Here is a 23,082-nt window from a genome sequence, read left to right as displayed (position 1 = left end):
GACGTCTGTCGTGGAACAGACACACAGAGATATGGCTCTTTTCAACTACAAGAACTATGTCATTGGTTCTCAAAGTGGGGTCCTTGGGGGGTACCAGGGGGTCCCCAGCAAAATTATTGAATATAGCGCCATATTTTATACTTTGGCTATTCAAAAATAGCAGATATACAAGCTCCTAGCGCGTCACTTCGCGATGATATATATTGTCGCAACATGACGCGTTGTGGATGGTAGGTTTGAGATAAATATTGAGGGATTTAGTTCCTTGGCCTGCTGGCAGCATGTACGTATAAGAAATGTTGATTTGTGTTGTGGGTTTTACGAGCCGTGGAGAGAACAAACACAAGACAAGGACGAAAACATAATACCCCCTCTGCCCTCAGCCTGGTGGAGACAGGGCCTGTTTGATAGCAGCCATTAAATTAACATAACTTTCACATAGTGTGGTTTCATCTGTCAGCATCACTTGTGATGTTTTCACTTGTTGATGTCATCATGACATCACAAGTCATAATGATATCATCACCAATGTCCACACTGACCGTCAGTCCAGTCATATAAACACATCGGGTTTCGTACTGTAGGCGGAGCACAGCGGTGGAGAAGGGGACCGGAGCGCTGTTGTGAAATGGCAGGACAACAGTTCCAATATGATGACAGTGGCAATACGTATTATTATTTCCTAGCCTCGCTTGTTGGACTTATTGTGATCCCAGCCACATATTACCTCTGGCCCCATAATGCCGAACAACTGCACCTGAAGAGCAGGGTACATGGTAGGTGTCTGTGGTACCGACTCAGACTGAAGTCACAGCAGAGCATCGTTCCTACACTAAAGAAGGCAGCCTTGTTATTTGGCTGGGTTGTGTTTTTGCTGCTGTCCTACAAGGTGTCCACACTAGATGGAGAGCACCACCAGCCGTATAATCCATATGAAGTCCTCAATCTGGAACAGGGTTCATCGCTGTTAGAGATTAAGAAGGCATATCACACACTCTCACTGAAGTACCACCCTGACAAAGGTGGTGATGAGGCCACCTTCATAGTGATTGCCACGGCCTACGCTGCTCTGACTAACAAACAGTCTAGACAGAACTGGGAGCGGTATGGCAATCCAGATGGTCCAGCAGAGATCCGTTTTGGCATTGCCCTGCCTGCTTGGATTGTGGACAAGAACAACTGTATGCTGGTGCTGCTGGTATATGGACTAGCATTCATGGTCATCATTCCGGTTATTGTGGGACAATGGTGGTACCGCTCGTTTCGCTACAATGGAGACATCCTGATCAACACCACTCAGCTCTTCATGCACTTCATGTACAAGACACCCAACATGAACATGAAGCGGCTAGCCATGGTGCTGACGGCAGCCTGTGAGTTTGACCCGAACAATTCAGAAGCCACCATAAGACCAACAGACAACACTGAAGTGCCAGAGTTGATCCGTAAGCTGGGGAACATTGATGTTAAGAAAAAGGAGCCTCCGTTCTATTACCCGTACAGTCTGAAGGCCAGGGTCCTGGTACTGGCCCACCTGGCACGTATGGAGGTGTCTGAGGACTTAGACAAAGACCAAAGGTTTGTGGTGAGGAAGAGCCCAGCGCTCCTCCAGGAGATGGTCACTGCAGGCTCTCGACTCACCGCGATGGCCAATCGCCTAGGTGCCAAAGCACCCTGGCTGGTCTCCATAGAGAATACCATGAAGCTGTCTCAGATGATAGTACAGGGCCTGCAAGAGACCAAGTCACCTCTGCTCCAGCTGCCCCATATTGAGGAGGAGCACCTCCGCTTCTGCGTCTCCAAGAAGTATAAGGTGCAGACGCTGCAGGACCTGGTGGGTCTGAGACACGCCAACAGACGCAGCATGCTGCGCTTCCTGGGAGACGAGCAATACGATGAGGTCATGGCTGTCCTGGGGAGCTTCCCGCATCTCACCATGGAAACCAAGGTGCAGGTCCTTGATGACGAAGACAGCAATAACATCACAGCCGGCTCTGTTGTCACAGTCACTGTCACCTTGACCAGAAAGAATATGGCAGATATGTTTGAGAAAGACCAGGAGGCAAAGTGTTTCCCAGGAGAAGAGGTTGCCAAAATAGACAATGGGCAGGCAGACTTGAACAAGAACAAAACGAAGGTGAGGCAGAAAGACAAAAGGACCAAGTCCAAAAAGAAGAAACAGCCCATGAAGAAGAGCCCTCTCGCACCGGCCTCTAAGGCCAAGCCGGCCAATGGCAACGTGGCAGGAAATGAGGTGGTGGTAGCGCCAGTGGTGATGAAGGAGGACAATCAGGAGGCTTCAGACAAGGGCAGTGACTCAGACGAGGGCGAGGCCAACAAAGACTCTCCCAGTGAGAGGGACGAGGAGAGAAACAAACAGAGAGACACTGAGGTGGACAAGACGGCAGGCGACGAAGAGGAGTGGGAGGCTTTGCAGCAGAGCACCCAGAGGCGGGAGCGCGCTCTGCTGGACACCAAGTCCAACGTCACCCACCCCGTCTACAGCCTCTACTTCCCAGAGGAGAAGCAGGAGTGGTGGTGGCTGTACATCGCTGACCACCAGGCGCAGACCCTGGTCTCCATACCCTACCATGTTTGTACACTCAAAGACACAGAGGAGGTGGATCTGCAGTTCCAAGCCCCGTCCAAAACAGGCAACTACCAATATTCTGTCATCCTGCGCTCTGACTCCTACATGGGACTGGACCAAATCAAACCACTGAAGCTGGAGGTCCACGAGGCCAAGGCCATGCCAGACAATGTCCCCCAGTGGGACATACCAGAGACGGACGAAGAAGATCAAGAGCTGGAGGACAGCGACGGGGAGATCAGCCAAGACGAGTACGAGGACAACGATTGAACACATGCGCGTGCCCACGCACGCACACCACACACACACCACCCTCAGTTTAAATACACCAAAGCTCCCACCTACACCACACTCTGTCCCCTTACAATGACACGGACTGTGACAACTCCATATGTCGTTCCTATAGAGACGTATTATACCGTAAGTGTAGACACATTTCTAGTCACTTTCTGTTCACTTTTGATAGAGATGTGAATACTCACCCGCATATGTTAGTATGCATCAGCCCATGTGCAAGTGAATGTAATCTATTTAGGATTGTCTTCTTTTTTTTAAAGGTAAAAAAAGAAAGAAAAACAAATAAAAACCAAACAGCCTCCATTTCAAATCAAATTATAAAATTGTTTAACTTGAGCACCTGTTTGGTAGAAATGACAAATCCAGTGTTTCATTTTGGTGTTGCCATTGTAGTGCATGGGAGTTGTGAGTTGCTGTTTGATTCACTTTTTTTTAAATCAGTTGGACAATGCCTTATGAATACAACCAAACAACACCATAAGTCATACTTTTATAGAGGTCCTTAGGTGCTATATGTTTTTGAAAGCAATGACATACGTTTTAATTGTAATTAGAATTTCCTAATTTCTTTTGTGATGAAAAATTACAACTCTTTAACCTTCATTTCAGACAGTTTTAAAACTAATTATAACTAATTATATTCTCTTCATAACATATTTGAAAACTCATGAAACAAACAAACAAAACCTCTAATCACCACATGGGCAAATGGCCTGTGGTAAATCATCTCAATCCAGCCTGTGATGGATAGAATAGAACAAAATAAAATAAATAATAATATGAATGAGTACAGTACAGTACAGTACAGTACAATTTTAATTTTAATTGTATCACCACCATCAGTGATTTTACACTCTCAAGTTTTTTAAATATAAATTAAGTTATATTTTTTGCTTAAAAGGTTAAAGCTCAATATTCTCATATTCTCTCTCTATAATAATCATTCTAGAGTATTTAATCAGTAACAGGGGTCTCTCCCTGTTTCTTAATGTTAATAAACAGAAGATACATTTCCAGGTAGGTCACCAATTTCATCCAATCAGGAGAGAGAACCCATTTATCAGCTTACAGTAGTCAGAAGTTACAGTAGTCAAGTTTACTAAAGCGCTGAAGCGATGGGGTGTAACATGGCCTGACTGTTACTGAACAAACACTCTTTAGCAATGATTATGGGACAACAAACAAATGTATCTTCACTAGGAAAGACCATGCCTTATGCACCATGCAAAATAGGTTGAAGGTTATTTATTGAAAGAAACATTGGAGTATGGTCGTTTATGGGCGCGTTGCATGCGTGACATGGGACGTGCGTCATAAACGGCCAAAGATACAAAATGCAAAATGGTCACCTAAGGTCATCACTACAAGCGGGCGTGGAGTGTGCGGCTTAGATGGCCAAGGGCACGAGCAGGATAGGGTTCTGGCATGGTCATCTAAGGTCATCACTACACGCAAGCGTGGAGTGTGCGGCTTAGATGGCCACGGGCATGAAAATGACATTTGGGGTGCCGGCGTGGTCATCTAAGGTCATCACTACACGCAAGCGAGAACTTAGAAGTGTGCGGCTTAGATGGTCAAGAGCACTGGACATGAGATGGCAGGTGTGATGTGGAGGGGGTGTGACCAAGGAGGGAAGTCCCGGGGGGGTCGTGGACCCAGATACTTTGGCTTTGGGGTCCAAGGCGCACGCCTTTGCGGAGGTAGGTCGAGGGACCCTGCCTGGAACCTGGAGAAGAGGATAGAAGTAGAAAAGAAGAGGGAGGGAGGGAGGGTTACTGAAAACCATGCATGTCGCCATTTTTTAAAGTTGGGTTTAAATACCCCAGTGATTGGCAGGGAAGGAGTTGTCATCTTGATTGAAGATAGGTGAATGGTTGGCACAGGGTGGAGTTGGCAGTTGCTTGGTGATCAGGAGATGGCACGTGGGCGGAGTTGTCAAGTGGCTGGTTAGAGTTGTGTTTGTTTGTCTTCTGCTTGGTCCAACCTCCCGAACTTCAGTTGTACCAACTCTATTTACACCCCCTTAAAACTATGAAACATAGGCTATCGCTATTAGCAATTAAAGCACACCATACCATACCTGGTGAAGCCGGTCAATTTGACACACTAACCATGTTGGCATGTGTGCAGCAAAAACTGTGGAAGGAATAGCAAATCAAACCTTTGTGGATTTAAGATCCTGTACTATATAAATATGGAATTAGGCATAGGCACTGACTACTGCGGTTGCCTATGGGCAACCTAAAACATTGACTTGTTGTCAGTTGTGTGGCTTAATACATCAGGCCTGTCAACTAGAGGTCAACTATCTATCTATGGGCCATAAGGGGAGAAGATTAGTTGTAAGCGGACATAGTCTATGGCTGCTTATTGTTACAACTAATCTTCTGTGCAACCCTGATATGACATGAGATGCTTTGTCATATCGTAGCGAACAGCTTTATCACAATAAATATGTTCTCTACCATATAGGCCTATACTGCAAGTTTTGCTAGAATATACTCAACCCTACTCAACTATTTCTTTATACAATAAAGTTTATTATTATTATTATTATTATTATTATTATTATTATTATTATTATTATTATTATTATTATTATTATTATTTTGAAGACTTAGCTTTGTTAAATGAAGCTGGTTACTCTAAACTTAACCACTTTAACCCTGGTGTCCCTATTTTGGGCATGTTTTGAAAATAGCATATCTACAAGCTCACTATGCATCGAGGAAAGAAATTGCAGTTCTTTTATAGGGCTTTAAGTGGTTTTGTTTAAACTCATAGAAATTATATTTAAAAAACACCCAATCACAGTGTGACCTACCGACCACCCAGGCTATGGACTCCACATCCTTACCAACAACAGAACAAAACATCAGAAGGGCGTGGCCGTTTGCTCATTTGCTCCCTTCACCAGCGTTGCCATGCAGCTTATTATAAGCGACTTTGGGTTTCTAAAGTAAATTGGGCTTGCTTGCAAATTCTGTAATTATTGTTTAAACTAGTTCTAAAATATTTTCATGTCATGGACCCCCAAAATTAATATGTATTTTTCCCTAACCCCCATCTGAAAATCTTTTGTGCCAGGGAGCTCCGTGCCAGATTTGTGTTGTTAGAATGTTTCGAAAATCTTCCAAATATTATTTCAAGATCTTTTTTTGAAAATAGCAGATCTACAAAGCGTTGCAGATCGGCTATTTACAAATAGCCGATGTATACATGTTTAAAGTGCTCTTGTTGTGGCCTAGTCGCTTCTTTTGGGCTTGTTTTCATAGACCTGGTTGCTTATTTCTCTCTCATAATCTGGCAACGCTGCCCTTCATTTCCTCACGCTTTTTGCGTCGTGACTTTGACTTGTAGCGTGTGACGCAGTGACGGACCGACGCCCTCTGCACCGGCGCACCTCCTTCTTTCTCTCTCTTCACTCCTCCCTTTTGTGCAGCCGCTGCTGTCAGACAGAGACAGGAATCCATCTACGGGCAGGACTGGACGCCACACTGATAGAAAGGTAAATGTTTTATTTAATTTAAAACTGTCTTCACCACCGCACTGCAGCAGCAGCAGCCTCCGATACATCGTGACCTTCCTTCCCAGTACCGAGCCAACCAAGCCGGCTGGAATGATCCGCTGATTTAGGCAGCAGTGGCTTCATCAGTCAGGGGCAGTGTTGCCATGTCCGCTTATTATAAGCGACTTTGGGCGTATTTTTCTGTAAAGTTGCTTGTGAATATTGTTAGTTGCGGGTTGCGGTTTTTTGGGCTTGTTTCTCAAGTGTAGTTGCTTATCTGGCCTTGCTTCCAATAAACCAGTGGTTCTAAAAAATATTTTCATGTCATGGACCCCCAAATGAATATGTAGTTGTCCCTTAGGCCTACCCCCATCTGAAAATGTTTTGGGCCAGGGAGCCCCGTACCAGATTCCACATTTTATTTCAAGAGTTTTTGAAAATGCAGATATACAAGCTTGTAGATCAGCTACTTTCTTGCTTGTTTTCCTAGACGTGGTTGCTTATTTCTCTCGCTAAATCTGGCAACACTGCGCAGGGGACAGTGGAAGGAGGGGAGGGATGCTCCATCCAAGGCCTGTTAGCTAGCTAGCATGCTAGTTAGTAACGGTCATTTGGGCTGTTTTAACTGTCATTTGGGGCTGCTGTCTTTTTTAAACTGTCATTTTGGGCTGTTTTAAAACAGTCACTTAGGACTCGGCTGCTGTTGTAACGGTAATGTAAAAGCCAACAGAGTAATTGCTGAGCGAGCACACACACCACCTCTGCGGTGGTGGTGGTGGTGGTGGTGTGCTCAGCAGTTATTCTGTTGGCTTAAAACAGAGTATGTGTCCAGCTAATGTTCAACCTCTAACCTCTAGGTGTGTGGGACAGGCTGTGTGACAGGAGGAGGCTAAGGTTAATCTGTTGGCTAAGCTAAAAGGGCAGTTTGTACAACAAACTAGACCGCCACTTTCTGTTTTACTCAACACCTTCCTTTTTTGGGGTAACCAACAACCTGGAAGAGTAGCCTCCCCTTGGGCAGCACTGCCAGAGGCTTGACATAGGGAGAAACAGAGTTATTTTATCCCCTAAAAAAAAGCTACCAGTTATTGGCCTTTGTAGCATACATACTGTACATAGAATGTTCATACAACCAGTGAAGGTTATTGGTAGATCACAGGTTTGTGTGCAGAGGCATAGCTCGTGCAGCTCCATCTAAATACAATTATAGCTGGTTAATGATTTGCAGCCCTATATATATGTGTGTGTGTGTGTGTGTGTGTGTGTGTGTGTGTGTGTGTGTGTTTCCTGATCCATCTCTTTAGTAAGAGGTCAAACAACAGAAGAATGTTATGTTGTCTGACATTCAACCACACTAGACTCTTTTGTCCAATCAATTCGGCTCCACAATGACAGGGTTGTAATGGATGCTGGTGTTTTGAAGGGTAGCAGAGGCCTGTATAATGATAAACTCCAGACTAGTGCTGCTAACTGTCCTCCTGCCTGTGGCAAATGTACAGAAACCAAAGTCATTGTCAGCGGGAGGTCTTGGCTGATCATTTGTGTGTGTACGTGACTAAGTGTGTGCACAAGCATACTATGGGTTTGTGTAAGGCTGAGAGAATGACGCATGGGGTGAATGGCTTAGTGTGTGTGTGTGTGTGTGTGTGTGTGTCATTTCCTGTCCCAAGTAAGATCCTTGGGAGAACTTGAACTTGAAGCCCATTGGTCTCTGGAGGGACAGGACCCTATACATTCCATTTTGTCAGGGTCAGCCATTATGTTCAGTCAGAATCACGCAACAATAACATACAACTTCCGAGTGTGTTGAAATCATTTGGTCTTCACCACTGGCTCAGCTTGTTTGGAGAACATGTTTAAGTTGGTGGGTGGGGTTGTGTAGACAAGTAAAACGAGGTGGTGGTGCTAGGGTGGTATAGTTATAGGTCAGGGGTTGACACAAAGGTCTAAGAGGCACTTGCCCGCCGGGCAAGTACAGGTCATGTTCTACTTGCCCAAAGGTCATGCCCACTTGCCCTAAAAGTAAATTGTGATTGGTAAAATTTGAATTACTGTTAATTTTAACATGTTTTTTTTTTACTTTACTTGTGAATTCTGGGGCTGTGAGGTATGGACATACCTCAACATTCATGCCAAATTTCTCAATAGCTATACAATATGAGTTATTTTAAATTCCACAGACATCTTGTGTTGTGCGAAATAAAGACAGAACTCCCCACTCAAACGAACTTGCCCGTCGGGCAACCTGAAAGCAAACTCTACTGTTTTATTTAGTTGCCACGCCACGGGCAGTCGGGCAACCGTTAGTGTCAACCCCTGTAGGTTATCCTCATTGAAAACAGTGGAAGGAAGCTATATAAACAGTAATGTTGAGCTATGAACACATTTGAAGGAAAGGTTTTTCTTTACATCTAATTAACCAATTTGAGAATATTTGAGAAGTTTCACCTATAATCACATGGCAAAAATAGAATTCCATCATGGAAATGGTTTTACGAATGGTGTAATCCTGCAAAAGCTTATCGCTTCTTGTACTATATGTGTTTACCTAATATTCACGTTAGCTTTTTAATATTTTCAGTGACTGGATGGCAATTCCCACGTTTCAAAGACAAACCCCTCATATGTACAGTACTGTAAGGAGAAGTACAGGTGGTAGAGCATATTTCCAGATGATCATGGCAGCCAGTGACCTGAATCAGTCTGTGGTCTTAAAGTTTGAGAAACCCTGATATACAATACAACCAAAGATTAGTTTAGCTGGAAAAGTAGTTACAATTCCAGCCCTATCTGTTATCAGTGGGTGCATGTCCGTGAACAATAGGCTGACTTTACGACACAATCCCTGATACGTTTCAATCTGTGCTATTGAAAATGATTTGATATCCGATTAGAATCTCTCCCTGGTGATGAAATCGGCATGCCCTTGCACAACAGAGGCAACCATGTAAAAGGAAGGACACGTAACGCAGTAGTAACTGGAGTTCTAGTTTCAAAATATTCATTGGTTTTAGTTTTAGTTTGGTTAGTTTTATGAGTGCATGGGTAGTTTTGTTTTTTATGTTCTGTTTTAGTTTTAGTTTTTGCTTTCCAGGTATTATGAGGAAAGCTGTGATGTATAGAAGCTGAAAAAGTAGGATGAAGGATGGATGCATGCTGACATAAGATATGATGGTGGAAAAACAAATGCAAAGATGATTTTACATGCAGTTCTATTCAATGTTTTTTAGAATTAGTTTAATTCGTTTTGCATTGTTCGTTTTTATTTCTATTTTGTATTACTTCCCTTTTAGTTTTTGTTAACTATGTATGAACACTGTAGCTAACACATGAGCACAAATGTAGCCAATACTGAGGTCAAAACGATTTTGGTCAGCGCTCGAGTTGAGTCACTGCACTGGTACATGTGCTGGTGTAGGCAATTCAGGAATCCAGGCCCTGTGTGTGTGTGTGTGTGTGTGTGTGTGTGTGTGTGTGTGTGTGTATGTACTGTACTGTACTGTGTGACAGTACAGTGATACCTTGCCAGCCCATCCATCCATGACCTTCAATTACTCCCGTCTTCTGCCTCCACTAACTTTCTCTTTCTCTCCAAGCCCAACGCAGCATCAGTTCTGTCCGGCTGCTCCATTGCCATGATTACTGCCCCCCCCCCCCCCCCCCCACTCACACTCACACACACTCTAGTTTTCCCTGCTCAAGGTTAGGACTGCAACTATCACACAAGGATATCATGAAAGTAGCAAATCTACAAGCTCACAATGCCTCGCATTGTAGATCGGCTATTTTAGAAAAATGTGTGTACAAAGCTTTTTGCCAATAATTATATGCCCAAAATAGATTCAATTATTGATAGTCGATCATTTAGATTAAATTGATTAGTTCTGTTGCACATATTCTCATCATGGTCATACTACTCACACCCCTAAACCCTCTTTTACTCTTGTCTTCTATTTGCAGATAATGGCTGTACCTCCGACCTACGTTGACCTTGGAAAGCCTGCCAAGGATGTTTTCACCAAGGGATATGGTGAGAACTGAACTAACCAAATAGTCCACATACCAGTTAGTGGGTACTTGTAATAATAAACCTGATTGATGAAGTTTTCAAAATACCTGAAGTTTTTTACAAGTGGTAATAAAAGTGGTTACTATAAAATAAATCTCAGTTTTTAGTCTCAAAACAAGACGTTAATATGAACTGAACAGAGTTAATAAAGCAGTAGGGGATGAACACAAACAACTTCATAAACATTTTTTAGTGAGCCAATTTTAAAAAGCCCCTTAAAGGGCAAGACCACTTCGGTAGAGGTTTGAGTTGTGTAGTTACTTTGCCATGGTGAAACTCCATTTCTTGTCCATGGTGGACAAGAAATAAAAAATAATTTCTCCATTGGTTCGAAATTGATGAAAATATGCTCCTCATTGACTTACATTGTACGGTAAAACAGCTCTCTAAGTCACTCTTTTAGCACGTAAACGAACACAAAGAAAGCTAATCCAGACTATATAAAACATCACCAAACCCAGTACTGCTTATTAAAAAAAATACTATTTGAAGATCCGGATCCGCGGAACCAGTTTTCTTCTTAACTCTTTGACTGCCAGAGTATTTTCATAAAGTACTCCCCCAGTGCCAGCAATTTTCGTGTTTTTTTTAATTTTTATATTTTGAATTTTTTTCATGAAAATAATTTAAAGACACATAATTTAAAGGCACAGCACAAATCCGCCACTAGAGATCAGCACATGACAGCTTGATCAGGTCGTTGGGTCACTGTCACCCTTCTTGGGAGATTAGACAGGGAAAAACATGAAAACGGATGTGACGTAGTCCCAGATTGTCTGATCGGCCAAAATTACGATGTGATACACAACGGCGATGACTGATCGTCACCCAGACCATAGATTATAGAAGAGAACCTGTCCGTTTGTCTGTTATACCGTGTGAAAAACCGTTTGTTTACCTATTTTGGACGAAAATGACCGGGGGAAAAAAATCAAAAACCGGAAACGGAATCCAGGTCATGAAACCGGATGCAGATGTGGGTGAAGTAAGTGGAACTCGAAAATAACATTGAATATTAAGCAGCATAGCGCAATCAGAGATTAAACAATGAACGCGCGTCCAGCGCGTCGAACGCGTCGACGGCCAACTGGACAAAGTAGCACTTGACGCGTTATCGCGTCGTCCGCAGTCAAAGAGTTAATAGAAATGGCTAAATCAGAAGAACATTTTTATTAAAAAAAACAGTACTGGGTTTTGTGATGTTCCATATTGTCTGAATCAACTTTGTTTGCAATCGTTTATTTGCTAAAATAGTGACTTTGAGAGCTGTTTAGTTTTACCGTACAATGTAAGTCAATGAGGAATATATTTTTAATTACCAATTTCTAATCAATGGCGCAATTATTTTGTATTTCTTGTCCACCTTTGGAGTTCCACCATGCCAAGGTAACTGCACAAACCAAACCTCTACCAAAGTGGTCTTGCCCTTTAACTTCTGATTCAGATCAACTCTTCCATTTTAATAACACTGGCAACTCCTCATGGTCACATGGTTGTAAAAAAGTAAACCTGATTTTGAGTGCAAGTCCTTAGGAGTGGCTGGATTAGTACATATACTACATAGTCAGTATGCCTGCATTCTATGGGACCTACTAGTGATTCTCTTGGGGTTTCCCTGGTCGGGCAATGGGCTATGACTCATGACCAGCTTTTAAAGACATAAGTCATCGTAATAGTGAAAGCTTTTCTTTCTTTTCTCTTTTTTAAAACTAGTTTCTTTATATTTAGATAGGAGAGAGAGGGACAGGTCTCCACCCAGAAACGAACAGCAGAGGAAATTGCGATTATGTGGTTGACGCACTATCTAGTGAAAGTTGACTATGAACAGCAGCAAGCCACGGTAGAACAACTGGCCCTTGGTTGTTTGAAGCAAAGACATAATGAAAGTGTCTAAAATCCCGAAAGTAAGGTGTTTTGTTTTTACAATACCCAACGAATAGCCCATATTTTGCTACTCTGTCAAAGTATCAGGAATACAAGGCTGAGTCATGGATATTCTAACATCATCTCTGCTGTCCCTCAGGCCAAGGTTGAGCTGTTCCTTCCGTTTTGGGAATCAGAGAATGACGAGAACCACACATCACTTTAATGCTCACTCAGTGACTTAACCACATGATCCCTAGCGTCCCTATTCTGGACATGTCATAATAGACGAGCATTCAGTCAAAATATGCAAACATTCGGCAGATCTACAAGCTCATAACGCGTTGCAGGATTTATTCAGGTATTATTAAATCTAATCTATTATTAAATTTTAAAAAATTGGGTAATTAAGAATATTTGACAAAAAAAAAATGACATGCAATCTAAAAATGATTACAGATAGTACATTTTATCCATCTCATTAGGTACTGTAAATGTGATTGATTGAATTCTATATTAACACGATTATTAACAGTACTAAGTCTTCAAGCCTACTGTCAAAAGTCATACTAAACGTATAACACAATTTACACGTAAAAATGTTGTTTCCATTGTGGGCTGTTGTACTTATGATCAATATAGTAAATAAATTACTTGTATACTGTAAATATTTTGATTATGTGTCATTATGTCTATGTGTTGAATAGCCCTAGGCTTAATACATTACAAATGTACATCGAACGTGCACGTTCATGTGCATAAATTACCTCCAGGGTTAGGTGGGGTCGCAAGTCAATGGCCGCATTATTTTGGGGTCGTGGGCTGAAAAGTTTGGGAACCCATGGTTTAGGATAATGTGGAAGTGCTGATGTGCTCTTTCCTTTTATCACCAAATAAATTATTTCATAATAAAAAGCCAGAAGATCGGGACTGCTATGATTGGTATTAAGAATGGTGGTCTTGAATGGGGTTGGTGTGTTAATGGATGGGTGTATGGGTAAATGGTTGAATGGAGACCTGTCCAAATTGATGAATGGATCAATGTTAAAGCGGCTTGCTGGATGGATGGATGGATGCATGTATGTAAAAATGAAGCTGAGATGGATATATTGATGGGCGATGGAATGGAAGTTGTAAATATGATGGATGGATGGATAGATATAACGCAGGCTTGATGCAGAAATGTCCAACGAACCACCAAGCCATTAGTCATGCCTCACAGGACCAATGTTCTTATGGAAACCACATCAAATCAATACGCACATCTCGATAATGACCTATAAATGCCTTTTTAAATGGGTGCATGAGACTGACAAATCAATATTTCTCTGACACAAAACAATGGTTTGATTTAATGTGTTTACGAAGTGTGTGAGTATTTGCAAAGCATTGGCTTTGTTATCTTGGCAGGAATAATTCCATAAGAAATCACTTATCCAAATGGCATAGATTAGATCTAGTTTTTGTAACTCCTTTTTTAATGTGTTTTCCAGGCTTTGGCCTCATCAAGCTGGACTTGAAAACAAAGTCTGAGAATGGACTGGTGAGTAGTCATTATCAGAGCTGCCTCTGGAGACCTCAGCCATTTACTCTGATCCACGCTCCTGACTTCTGAGTGCCGTTTGAACAGAAACCAAGTGGTTTAGGGGTGCAACCGTAATCAACAGTAACAAAAATCAATCGTAATTAATAAAATAATAGATTTTGGAGGAATCTTTAGTCAAAATGTTCAAAAATACAGAAAATAACAGATCTACAAGCTCACATCTTGTGAGCTTATAGATCGTTTATTTTCTGTTTTTCTGATACGACACCATTGTGCGATGAAGTATAAAATAGTGCTTAAGTGGTTAATCAGTAACTGTTATCATCACTAGTTTTAGTAGATTAGAAAAATCAATAAGAAAAAATTCACGTTGATGTGTTGACCCAATAGTTAAGTTAACAGACCCTTAACTCTCTCAGTGCCAAGCCCCGAGTTATCCCGAGTTTTTTCTGAATGCCTTCAGTGCCAGAACAAAAAATCCTGAGTTTTTTTTTTTTTTTTAATGTTCAGAACCCAAGATATCATTATCTGAAGATGTGCAGCTCCATCCACTCTTTGTTTAACTTATAACTGAAAAAGGCTGTATCTTGCTTCCGAAGCACTTTTTTTTTCACTTTGGAAAAAAAAAAAGAGAGAGAGTTAAGGGTCCTTTAGGTTCCTACTAGACCCCAGGTTGATGACCATCATAGTTTATGCAAAGTTCTATTTGTAGCAAATATTTATGTAAAAAAACTGTATCAATTGCAGGAATATTTCTCGAACGGGCCATTGAATGGGTGAATGGTGTTTTACCGGAGACGTAAGACTTTTCAAAACATTATTCTTTCCACTTCTTTCTGCTCCCGTTAATGTGTCTGTGTCCATACCCTTCACAGGAGTTCAGCAGCGGGGGCTCCGCCAACACAGAGACCAGCAAGGTGGCTGGATCTCTGGAAACCAAATACAAGTGGGCCGAACACGGCCTGACCTTCACGGAGAAGTGGAACACAGACAACACACTGAGCACCGAGATCACCGTGGAAGACCAGGTACTGTACCTGTGATTCTCAAACTTTTTCAGTGTCACGGAACCCCCCAATTGATATGTATTTGGTCGCGGACCCCCAATTGAAAAGATTTTGTGCCAGGCATCCCCATAAGAGAGGATTTGTCAACATCAGCATAAGAAAAATAGCAGACTGCATGCAGTGCAGTATTTGATTACCTCATTAATCGTAGAGACGGTGGAAGTTGTTACTGATAATACACTTTTAACTCAGCAAAGACTATAAATATGAGTATAATGCATGTACATGACTGGTTTGACCATCATTTCTGTCTTTTCACTCACTGCATCTTCTAAGTTCACACGTTTAATGAATTTAATTGAAAAATCCAATAAATTAATTGGATTTATTTATTCCTTTATTTATTCTGTAGACTGTTATGTCACCAATGACAATATTATCCTTGCTTTCTCTACAGATTGCCAAGGGCCTGAAGATGACGTTTGATTCGTCGTTCTCGCCAAACACAGGGTGAGTTTCATCACTGTAAACTGTTTTTTTACCTTTCCTAGAGTTCAGGGAACATAATACCAAGGAACTACTGAGTTCTTGAATTGATTATTTTCTGTATTGATTTTGCATTTCGATCACAATTTTAGATCCGTGAGTTAAGGCTGGGCAAATAAATATATTTGAAAATATATTTAAACCGATTTAGAACCAATAACCCACTTAATCTTGCTCACATAAGTTAATCGAATAATCAAGAAGCAGGATTTTAATATTTACATTTCTTATAAAGTATATCAAGGAATCTACAAACAAAAATCTAATCATTTCTAAAAATAATGATCTATATTTAGTATATAATATACGCACAATGGTGGCGTACAAAAATAGTGAACATAGCCGATCTACGAGTACAGCTTGTAGATCGGCAATCTTTTAATCGTTCATTAATCATAATCGAGGCAGAAGTTTGATATAAACCTGATTGATTTGAAGTCCTATCACCCAGCGCTGCTGTGAATATGAGTTAAATTCAGATGAAGTGCATGAGAGTCTGGGTTGAGAGGTTATTTTCTGCATGTGATGAGTGTACTGCAACAATGCAGCAAACTCATGGAAGATGTTGTTTATTTGCAGATGCTGTGCTATGTCATTCATTTCTATGCCTTTCCATAGCCCCTATATTGTTTCTATAGTTAATATTTTTTGCCATTCACTACGATGCCAGCCTCACCAAGTTTAAAATTCCTTGTATGTAAGCAAATATAGCCTTCTCAGATTTATAAATACCACATCCAGTGCTTGCCTGCAGTGTGACTCATTGCTTGCTTTGTTAGAGTCAAGGTATTATACACAGAAATCGAAACATAAATTAAATGTAACTTTGTCTGTGACAGGGCTCGGTAGCGGGTAGGGGACGGATGACAGAAGGATTCTTGGTTTAACAAGCTCTTTATTTTCCAGTGCATTACAGAAATATACAATCCTGCCATGCCGTGGTATAAACTGATAAAGTAGACACTGTCTAAAGCTGGAGCAGGTGCGCTTCCTCTGTTCGTCTTCCTTGGCTTTCAACTTGCTCTGATGAAGGCCACGTGTGAAACGCGTCAGATTAAAAATGGTTAACTGAATCTTATTTTGGATTGCCGCTTTTTGTATCGCTACACAGAAACAAACTTCTATAAGGGAGAGCAGATGTAAAATGTACTGTCCGGACAGAGGCTCTCTCTGCTTGTGTGTGGAGATGGCTGATTTTAGTCCAGGGGCCAAGCCATATTTTGGTACCACCTAAGGTGACCGTAAAGTTTTTGTATTTTTGTCTTCCTACATGTCTCTAGTTTATATTTTGGTATGATAGCCCTTCCAATCTTGTAGCTTAATGGCAGTTATCACTACCTACCGGCTAATGTATCCGGTAGGAGACACAAAGTAGAATCTTTGTGTCTCCTACCCCGGGCATCAAATTATTGCGACAAAAAACAAAATATATCCATGTATTCAAGGCTTCATGGAGTGTGCAATTGATAGAAAATAAATCATTTTTTGGGTGAACTCCTCCTTTAAGTTTTCCAGGGGGACTCTCTACCCATTCAGCTATGACCACCCTAGACCGAAGGAGGGTCAACTTTTACAAGCTTATTGAAAGCAGTCTTTTTGCAAACACCAAAAATCTGAGAAGTTATCAATTGCACACGGGGTAGGAGACACAAAGATTCTACTTTGTGTCTCCTACCGGATACATTAGCCGGTAGGTAGTGATAACTGCCATTAAGCTACAAGATTGGAAGGGCTATCATACCAAAATATAAACTAGAGACATGTAGGAAGACAAAAATACAAAAACTTAACGGTCACCTTAGGTGGTACCAATTTGTGAAAATATCAGTGTTGGCCCCTGGACTATTTATCCCAATGTGCATTGTTGCACACCGGGTGTGTTGTCACACTCTGCTCAGTGTCTATTAGTTTGACTCAGGCCAGGTGTGACTACTTAAATCAGCCATCACCCAATCTAGATTATAATATTTGTACTACACAAATTCTATTCACATCGTGCCCCCTCCAGAATACATACAGCATTAAATTATAGAAATTAATTTAGCATTAACATTTCTCTCAACCTTAGTAAGTTAAATATTTAGATGAAAGGAGATTAAAAATGAAAGACTTTGGATGTCGTTCGCCAACAGAACAGCTCCCTGGCATGAATCAAACATTGTGGTCATAAACATTTATCTACTGCCAAAAAATAAACTGTAATCCAAAGGCAACACAATAGTTTTTACATTAAGCATTTCCTCTCAATAGAAACCCATTATAAGGAAACGGTTTAACGTGGCTTGGCGTACTGAAAACATTAGCCTATGTTGAAACACACCACAACATCTCACTTCTCCTTACCGCTCATTAACCATCCTCTGCTAAAACATTGTTTCTAGGTTGTTGTGGTACGTGAAGCCATGTTTTAAAAGTCCTTTTCAATGTTCTGTCTATCCATTTTAAAGTGGTCGGTACTGCTGGCTCCACCCTGATAGTTCCAGACCCAAGGATGGTTAGTGCTGCATTGAGTGCAGAGACGAGACAGGTTAGTTGTGAAACTAATCCTCCTGTTTTTGACCTCTCTTCTCGTTTCCTGCAGCAAGAAAAGTGGCAAGATCAAGACGGGGTACAAGCGGGAGCTCATTAACCTCGGCTGCGACGTGGACTACGACATCAACGGCACAACCATCCATGGCCACGCGGTAGTGGGCTACGAGGGTTGGCTGGCCGGCTACCAGACCACCTTCGAGGCCGGCAGGAACCGGATCACTCAGAGCAACTTTACCGTTGGCTTCATGACTGACGAATTCCAGCTCCACACGAATGTGTAAGACCACAAAATGAGATGCATTTTATGTTGAATGTGTTTTTATATCTACAGTAAACCTTAGTTGGGCTTTGAGAGTGTCTTCATTTTTGCAGACAAATCACAGCGACTGCCTACGACCAGTAAGTTGTTTTAATGCGACACCTCAGCAACTCATGGCAGTCATAAAGCTTTTAAAAGCCCCGGCAAAACAAAATTAAACCGGTTTGACTGGCGAGAGTTGAGTCAATAAGCTCTCAATTCTCGCTGCAGCACTGTCCACCAACACTGTCCATGATGACACAACAAATGTGATCTGCTCCAGGTTTCTAGGCACAAACGAGGGACCATGCTGCAACTGTACAAAGAGTCTGTTGCGATTCAAGTTTAAACCAGCAAGCCCGAGTGTGATTGGATGACTTGAATGAATAGATATTGTCTGTTTTTCATATAGTTCAACGGAGGTCTCTTGTGAGAGACTGAAACTCTCAGAAAGACATTGTTGCCCACCTCTGGTATATCGTCTCTGTCGGGTGGAAACCTCATAAGTCCAAAACTGTTACTTTCAGGATTCAAATTCAAAAGTATCAAAAATAGCAGATCGACAAGCTCAACGCTTGTAGAGCTTGGAGCTTGTTGAGCTTGTAGATCTGCTATTTTTGATACTTTTGTGTGACGCTGTAGCATTATGAAGTTGTAGGACATTCATTTACTAAAAAACACAAAAAGTTCTAATATGGAGATGGGAGGTTTCTGCCCGACAGCAGGGTCCTTTTCATAGACAAAATCACTCGCCATCGTTGTAATAACATTCAACACCTTGTCTCTGCTCCAGAAACGACGGCACTGAGTTCGGTGGCTCCATCTATCAGAAGGTCAATGACAAGTTGGAGACGGCGGTCAACCTCGCTTGGACCGCTGGAAACAGCAACACCCGCTTTGGTATCGCTGCAAAGTACCAGATCGATGCTGATGCAGCCTTCTCCGTGAGTAGTGCTTCATCTTCGTATGACTTTTACCAAGTGTGTTTGAAGTGTTGTGGGGTAGAGCTGTGTCTCTGTCATGAAATTTTACTTGACGATTATTTGTCACACAAATAATTGCAATTCATGATTCAGTTGTGTTTTTGGCGTTTAGGCTTCTTCAATTAAAATTGAACAGGATAAATATGACTTGTCACATCGCAAATTGCAATGTGTTCTGAACTTGAAGATGGGCTATTTTCTGCATGCAAGTATAAATTAGACCTTAAGTGGTTTTAACATCACAGTTAATCACTTTCGTCTCCAACCTACCTAATTATCTGCTACAATTTATGTTTGATTAATTTGTCATGAGCTTTGATTTAGAAGTGCCCCTATATGTGATTTTAACAGATGGACACTATCGACCAGAAATAAGTATTTTCCATGATTGACCATGGTATAAAGCTGAATAGATCTGTTGTTACAGTAGCTATAGTTTGGAATACAAAGATGCTCGTCCTTGTCAAAGTGATTGTTCAAGGCTGAAGTTGATCTTTATTGTTAGATCTTGCGTGCAGGTACATAAGAGTAAAAATCATATTTGTTTGGAATTGTGAGTAATAATGCTTATAGCTTTTTAGAGAATAATTGAACCAATACTGATACTTGTTTTAATTTCCTACGCAGGCCAAGGTGAACAACTCCAGCCTTGTGGGCCTGGGATATTCTCAGACTCTGAAGCCTGGTGAGTTCTCTATAACATTCTTTCCCAAACAGTGGGTCGGGTCCCATATGTGGGTCGTGGACCAATTTCTATGGGTAGCAAGTAAATATCCCTTTATTTTTAGTTTCCTACATTATATTTTGAATTATTATTATTTCAAGTAAAAAAATCAAATTCTAAACATTTTCTAAAATAATTTCATAAAAAAAGAAAATAAAGGGGCACGGTGGCGCAGTCGGTAGCGCTGTCGCCTCACAGCTAGAAGGTCCTGGGTTCGATTCCCGCCGGGGGTGCTGGGGGCGTGTTCTCTCCTCCACGTCATCAGTGCCCATACCCTAGGTGGGGTTGGCGAAAGGACCTTTCTGTGTGGAGTTTGCATATTCTCCCCGTGTCCCCTAGGGTAGATAACCTCACAAAAAAACATTCAGTAATCCTGGTCTCCATACTGCCTCCACCTGGTCAGCCGGGGCGCCTGATGGAAGGGAAAGGAACTGGTTGGAATAATGTGTTCCTTCCACGCGCTACGTCCTACCGGGGGAAACTCCCCCCTGTCGGGTGATAAAAAGCGGCCTGCTCACAGCTCATGCATTGAAGGAAGCATGAGCTCAGTTCGGGGCTCTCCCCAGGCTGGAAGAGGGAGAGTAGTGCCCAGGATTACAGCTTAGGCAATTGGCACTGGGTGAAAAAATGGGTTACAAAAATTGTGGGATAAAGAAATTTGATTAAAAGAAATCCATCAAATAGAGGAATTTTCTTTTACTTTCAATAAGTAGTGAAAATAGCAGATCTACAAGCTCACTACAAGCTAGATTCACTGTAGTGTGGGTCCCGGGGACACATCAAATTTCTCTTTTGGGTCTCGAGCTGAAAAGTTTGGGAACCACTGCTCTATAGCCAGCTATAAACCGTCTTTCCACAGAGTTCTTATGTCATCCTGGCTCTTCATAAGACAGAGTTAAAATCTTTCATTACTCCATTGTGAACATCAAAGCATCATCCAATGAGCAAGTTGTTCACTGCTCGGCCAGCACTGTTAAAACTGTGAGGGATTGTAAACAGCGGCAGGGAGCATGTTTTCCGAAGGCCCTCTGAGGGAGTTTGGGTGGTGGTGGAGGAGGTGTCTTGTTTAATGTCAATAACAAAATACTATATCTGGACATCTTCTTTCATAGTTTGTATATGTCTATCCACAGAGTTGTTATGTCACATCCTGGCCCTTCATAAGACGAATGATGCTTTGATGTCCACAATGGAGTAATGAAAGATTTTAACTCCAATAAGCAACTTGTGAACTGTAGGCCAGCTCTGTTAAACTGTGAGGGATTTTGAACAGCAACAGCAGCATCGTTTGAAAAGGCCCTCCTCCTTTCCCTCTGAGGCGTGGAAAGGCTGTCTTTTTGCTGTCTCTGGCATTGCATTTTGGAACATATAGTTAAAAGAGAGTGGACAATGACATGAAAATAATGATGGAAATATGACATTTCTGTGAATTTCATCCAGCAGTTTTTATGCAGATGGCTGATTCTAACAATAATGCAAAAAAAAGAAAATTGTTATTAGTTCAAATAATTGCGATCAGACAATCGGGACAGGCCTACTTGTGAATGTGGATATCAGAATAAATTGAGCAAGTCGTTCAGTTAATAGTGCAGCCCTGGTGACTTGTCTTTGATGTCTTTGCAGGCGTCAAGATGACCCTCTCTGCTCTCCTGGATGGGAAGAACATCAACGCCGGAGGTCACAAGCTTGGCCTCGGCCTTGAGTTCCAGTTATAGAAACGTGAGGCACTCCTTCGGCGCCCCACACACGATCACACCCCCATCGAAAGAAGCTCCAAATACTTTATTAAATAGCTAACCCTCACAACTCTCCGTGTCCCTTTTACATGTACTGTGGTTGACACGAGGCAACGCCGGTCAAATAATTCAGCCGCTGTAAGGGAACATAAAATACTGGGGCCCACTTGAGAACAAATGTAACATAAAATACTGGGGCCCACTCGAGAAGAACAAATGTAACAGAAGTGAAAAAAGTTGTTACGGTGGAAAAGTATCGTTTAGTTCACGCTGGTCTCACTCATTTTCATCTCGCTACAACCTTTTAAAAACAAAGGCTTTAATTTATTTCCCTCTTCGCTTTCCAATATAAATAAAGGAAGGGAAATCTTAACAAGATGGGTCAGGATTGGGAAGCCGCAATTGGGCTCAATGCAGTAAGCATGCAGTTAAGTAGTTCACCACCGTGTGGCGCCAGTGTGTGGCTCCCATCATTCCACCTCCATTCCAGCACTCCGTGGCCAGCCAGCTGTCTTCTACAATCCAGAGTTACTTCATTCTGTTCTAGCTTTTCTGTGTTAGGGATGTTTGTCTTAAGATATTATATGATGGGAATGGTTTAGGTGTCCTTGACGTAAGCGGCTGTTTGTACTGCCGAGACGAGAGGCACTAAACCCCACTACATTGTACATTCTGTGTTTTTTGTCACATTTGTCTTTATGTCTGTGCATTTGGTGTTAATCACTTATTTTGTTACATATAGCTGAAACGAATATTATTTTACTGATGGTAGGTCTGCTATAGTTTGACCCACCTGCGAAGACTTAAGAAGGCAAAGACCTGTCATGAGTATGTATTGAGTGAGAGATAACCCTCTTGAATCTTGACCTGTCAATGGTTCCTGGTCTAGAAAAGTTCAAAGTTACTGAATAAAATATTCTATGGAGGATCTGATAAATTTGACAGAAAATGAAAGTCTTCCAGTTTTGGTCATTGGATTGAAACTTGGTGTTCTTGACAATATTGTCACTCCCTGAGTTAAAATAAAAAACATCTGAAAACTTTATAGTGGCTGTGTTGTTTTTTGTGGATAACTTGTCCAGTACCATCTGGGGCGATCAAATGTAAATGGTACAAAAATGTTTATAGGGTCAATAAAAGAGAAAAAATAGTCTGTCCACACGGGTAGCTTTGTCAATTATATGTACCTAGTAGTGGCATTGCATAATTGAATAGAATCTTTAGATATGCAAAGACCACATCGGAATTCAGCCGATAATTGAGAAATGCAATGTAGGCCTACTTGAGATAATTGAGGGGTTTGATAAGTCTACATGTCTGACTTGGATCATACGGATCTATAGTTACCCAGGACACTTATTTTCAAAGTGGGGTCCGGGAACA

General features: G+C 41.6%; 2 protein-coding genes across 2 annotated transcripts; both read left to right on the top strand.

Moving 5' to 3' along the window:
- Positions 1-628: 628 nt before the first annotated feature.
- sec63 (SEC63 homolog, protein translocation regulator) lies at positions 629-2,860 on the top strand (the record flags this gene model as incomplete). The annotated part of the gene is made up of 1 exon (XM_080435719.1): positions 629-2,860. The coding sequence occupies one exon, from the start codon at positions 629-631 to the stop codon at positions 2,858-2,860; it is 2,232 nt and encodes a 743-aa protein (XP_080291845.1).
- A 3,446-nt stretch (positions 2,861-6,306) lies between these two features.
- On the top strand, positions 6,307-22,742 carry vdac1 (voltage-dependent anion channel 1). The gene is made up of 9 exons (XM_080435386.1): positions 6,307-6,395; positions 10,356-10,425; positions 13,821-13,870; positions 14,749-14,901; positions 15,338-15,390; positions 18,008-18,235; positions 19,050-19,200; positions 19,867-19,924; positions 21,587-22,742. Exons 2-9 carry the CDS (start codon positions 10,359-10,361, stop codon positions 21,676-21,678), a joined length of 852 nt encoding a protein of 283 aa, XP_080291512.1. The 5' UTR covers positions 6,307-6,395; positions 10,356-10,358; the 3' UTR covers positions 21,679-22,742.
- Positions 22,743-23,082: the final 340 nt, after the last annotated feature.

The sequence above is a fragment of the Gymnoscopelus braueri genome (genome assembly GCF_963280865.1).
Source record: "Gymnoscopelus braueri genome assembly, chromosome: 8".
NCBI lineage: Eukaryota > Metazoa > Chordata > Actinopteri > Myctophiformes > Myctophidae > Gymnoscopelus > Gymnoscopelus braueri.
This window is presented reverse-complemented; position numbering and strand designations above follow the sequence as displayed.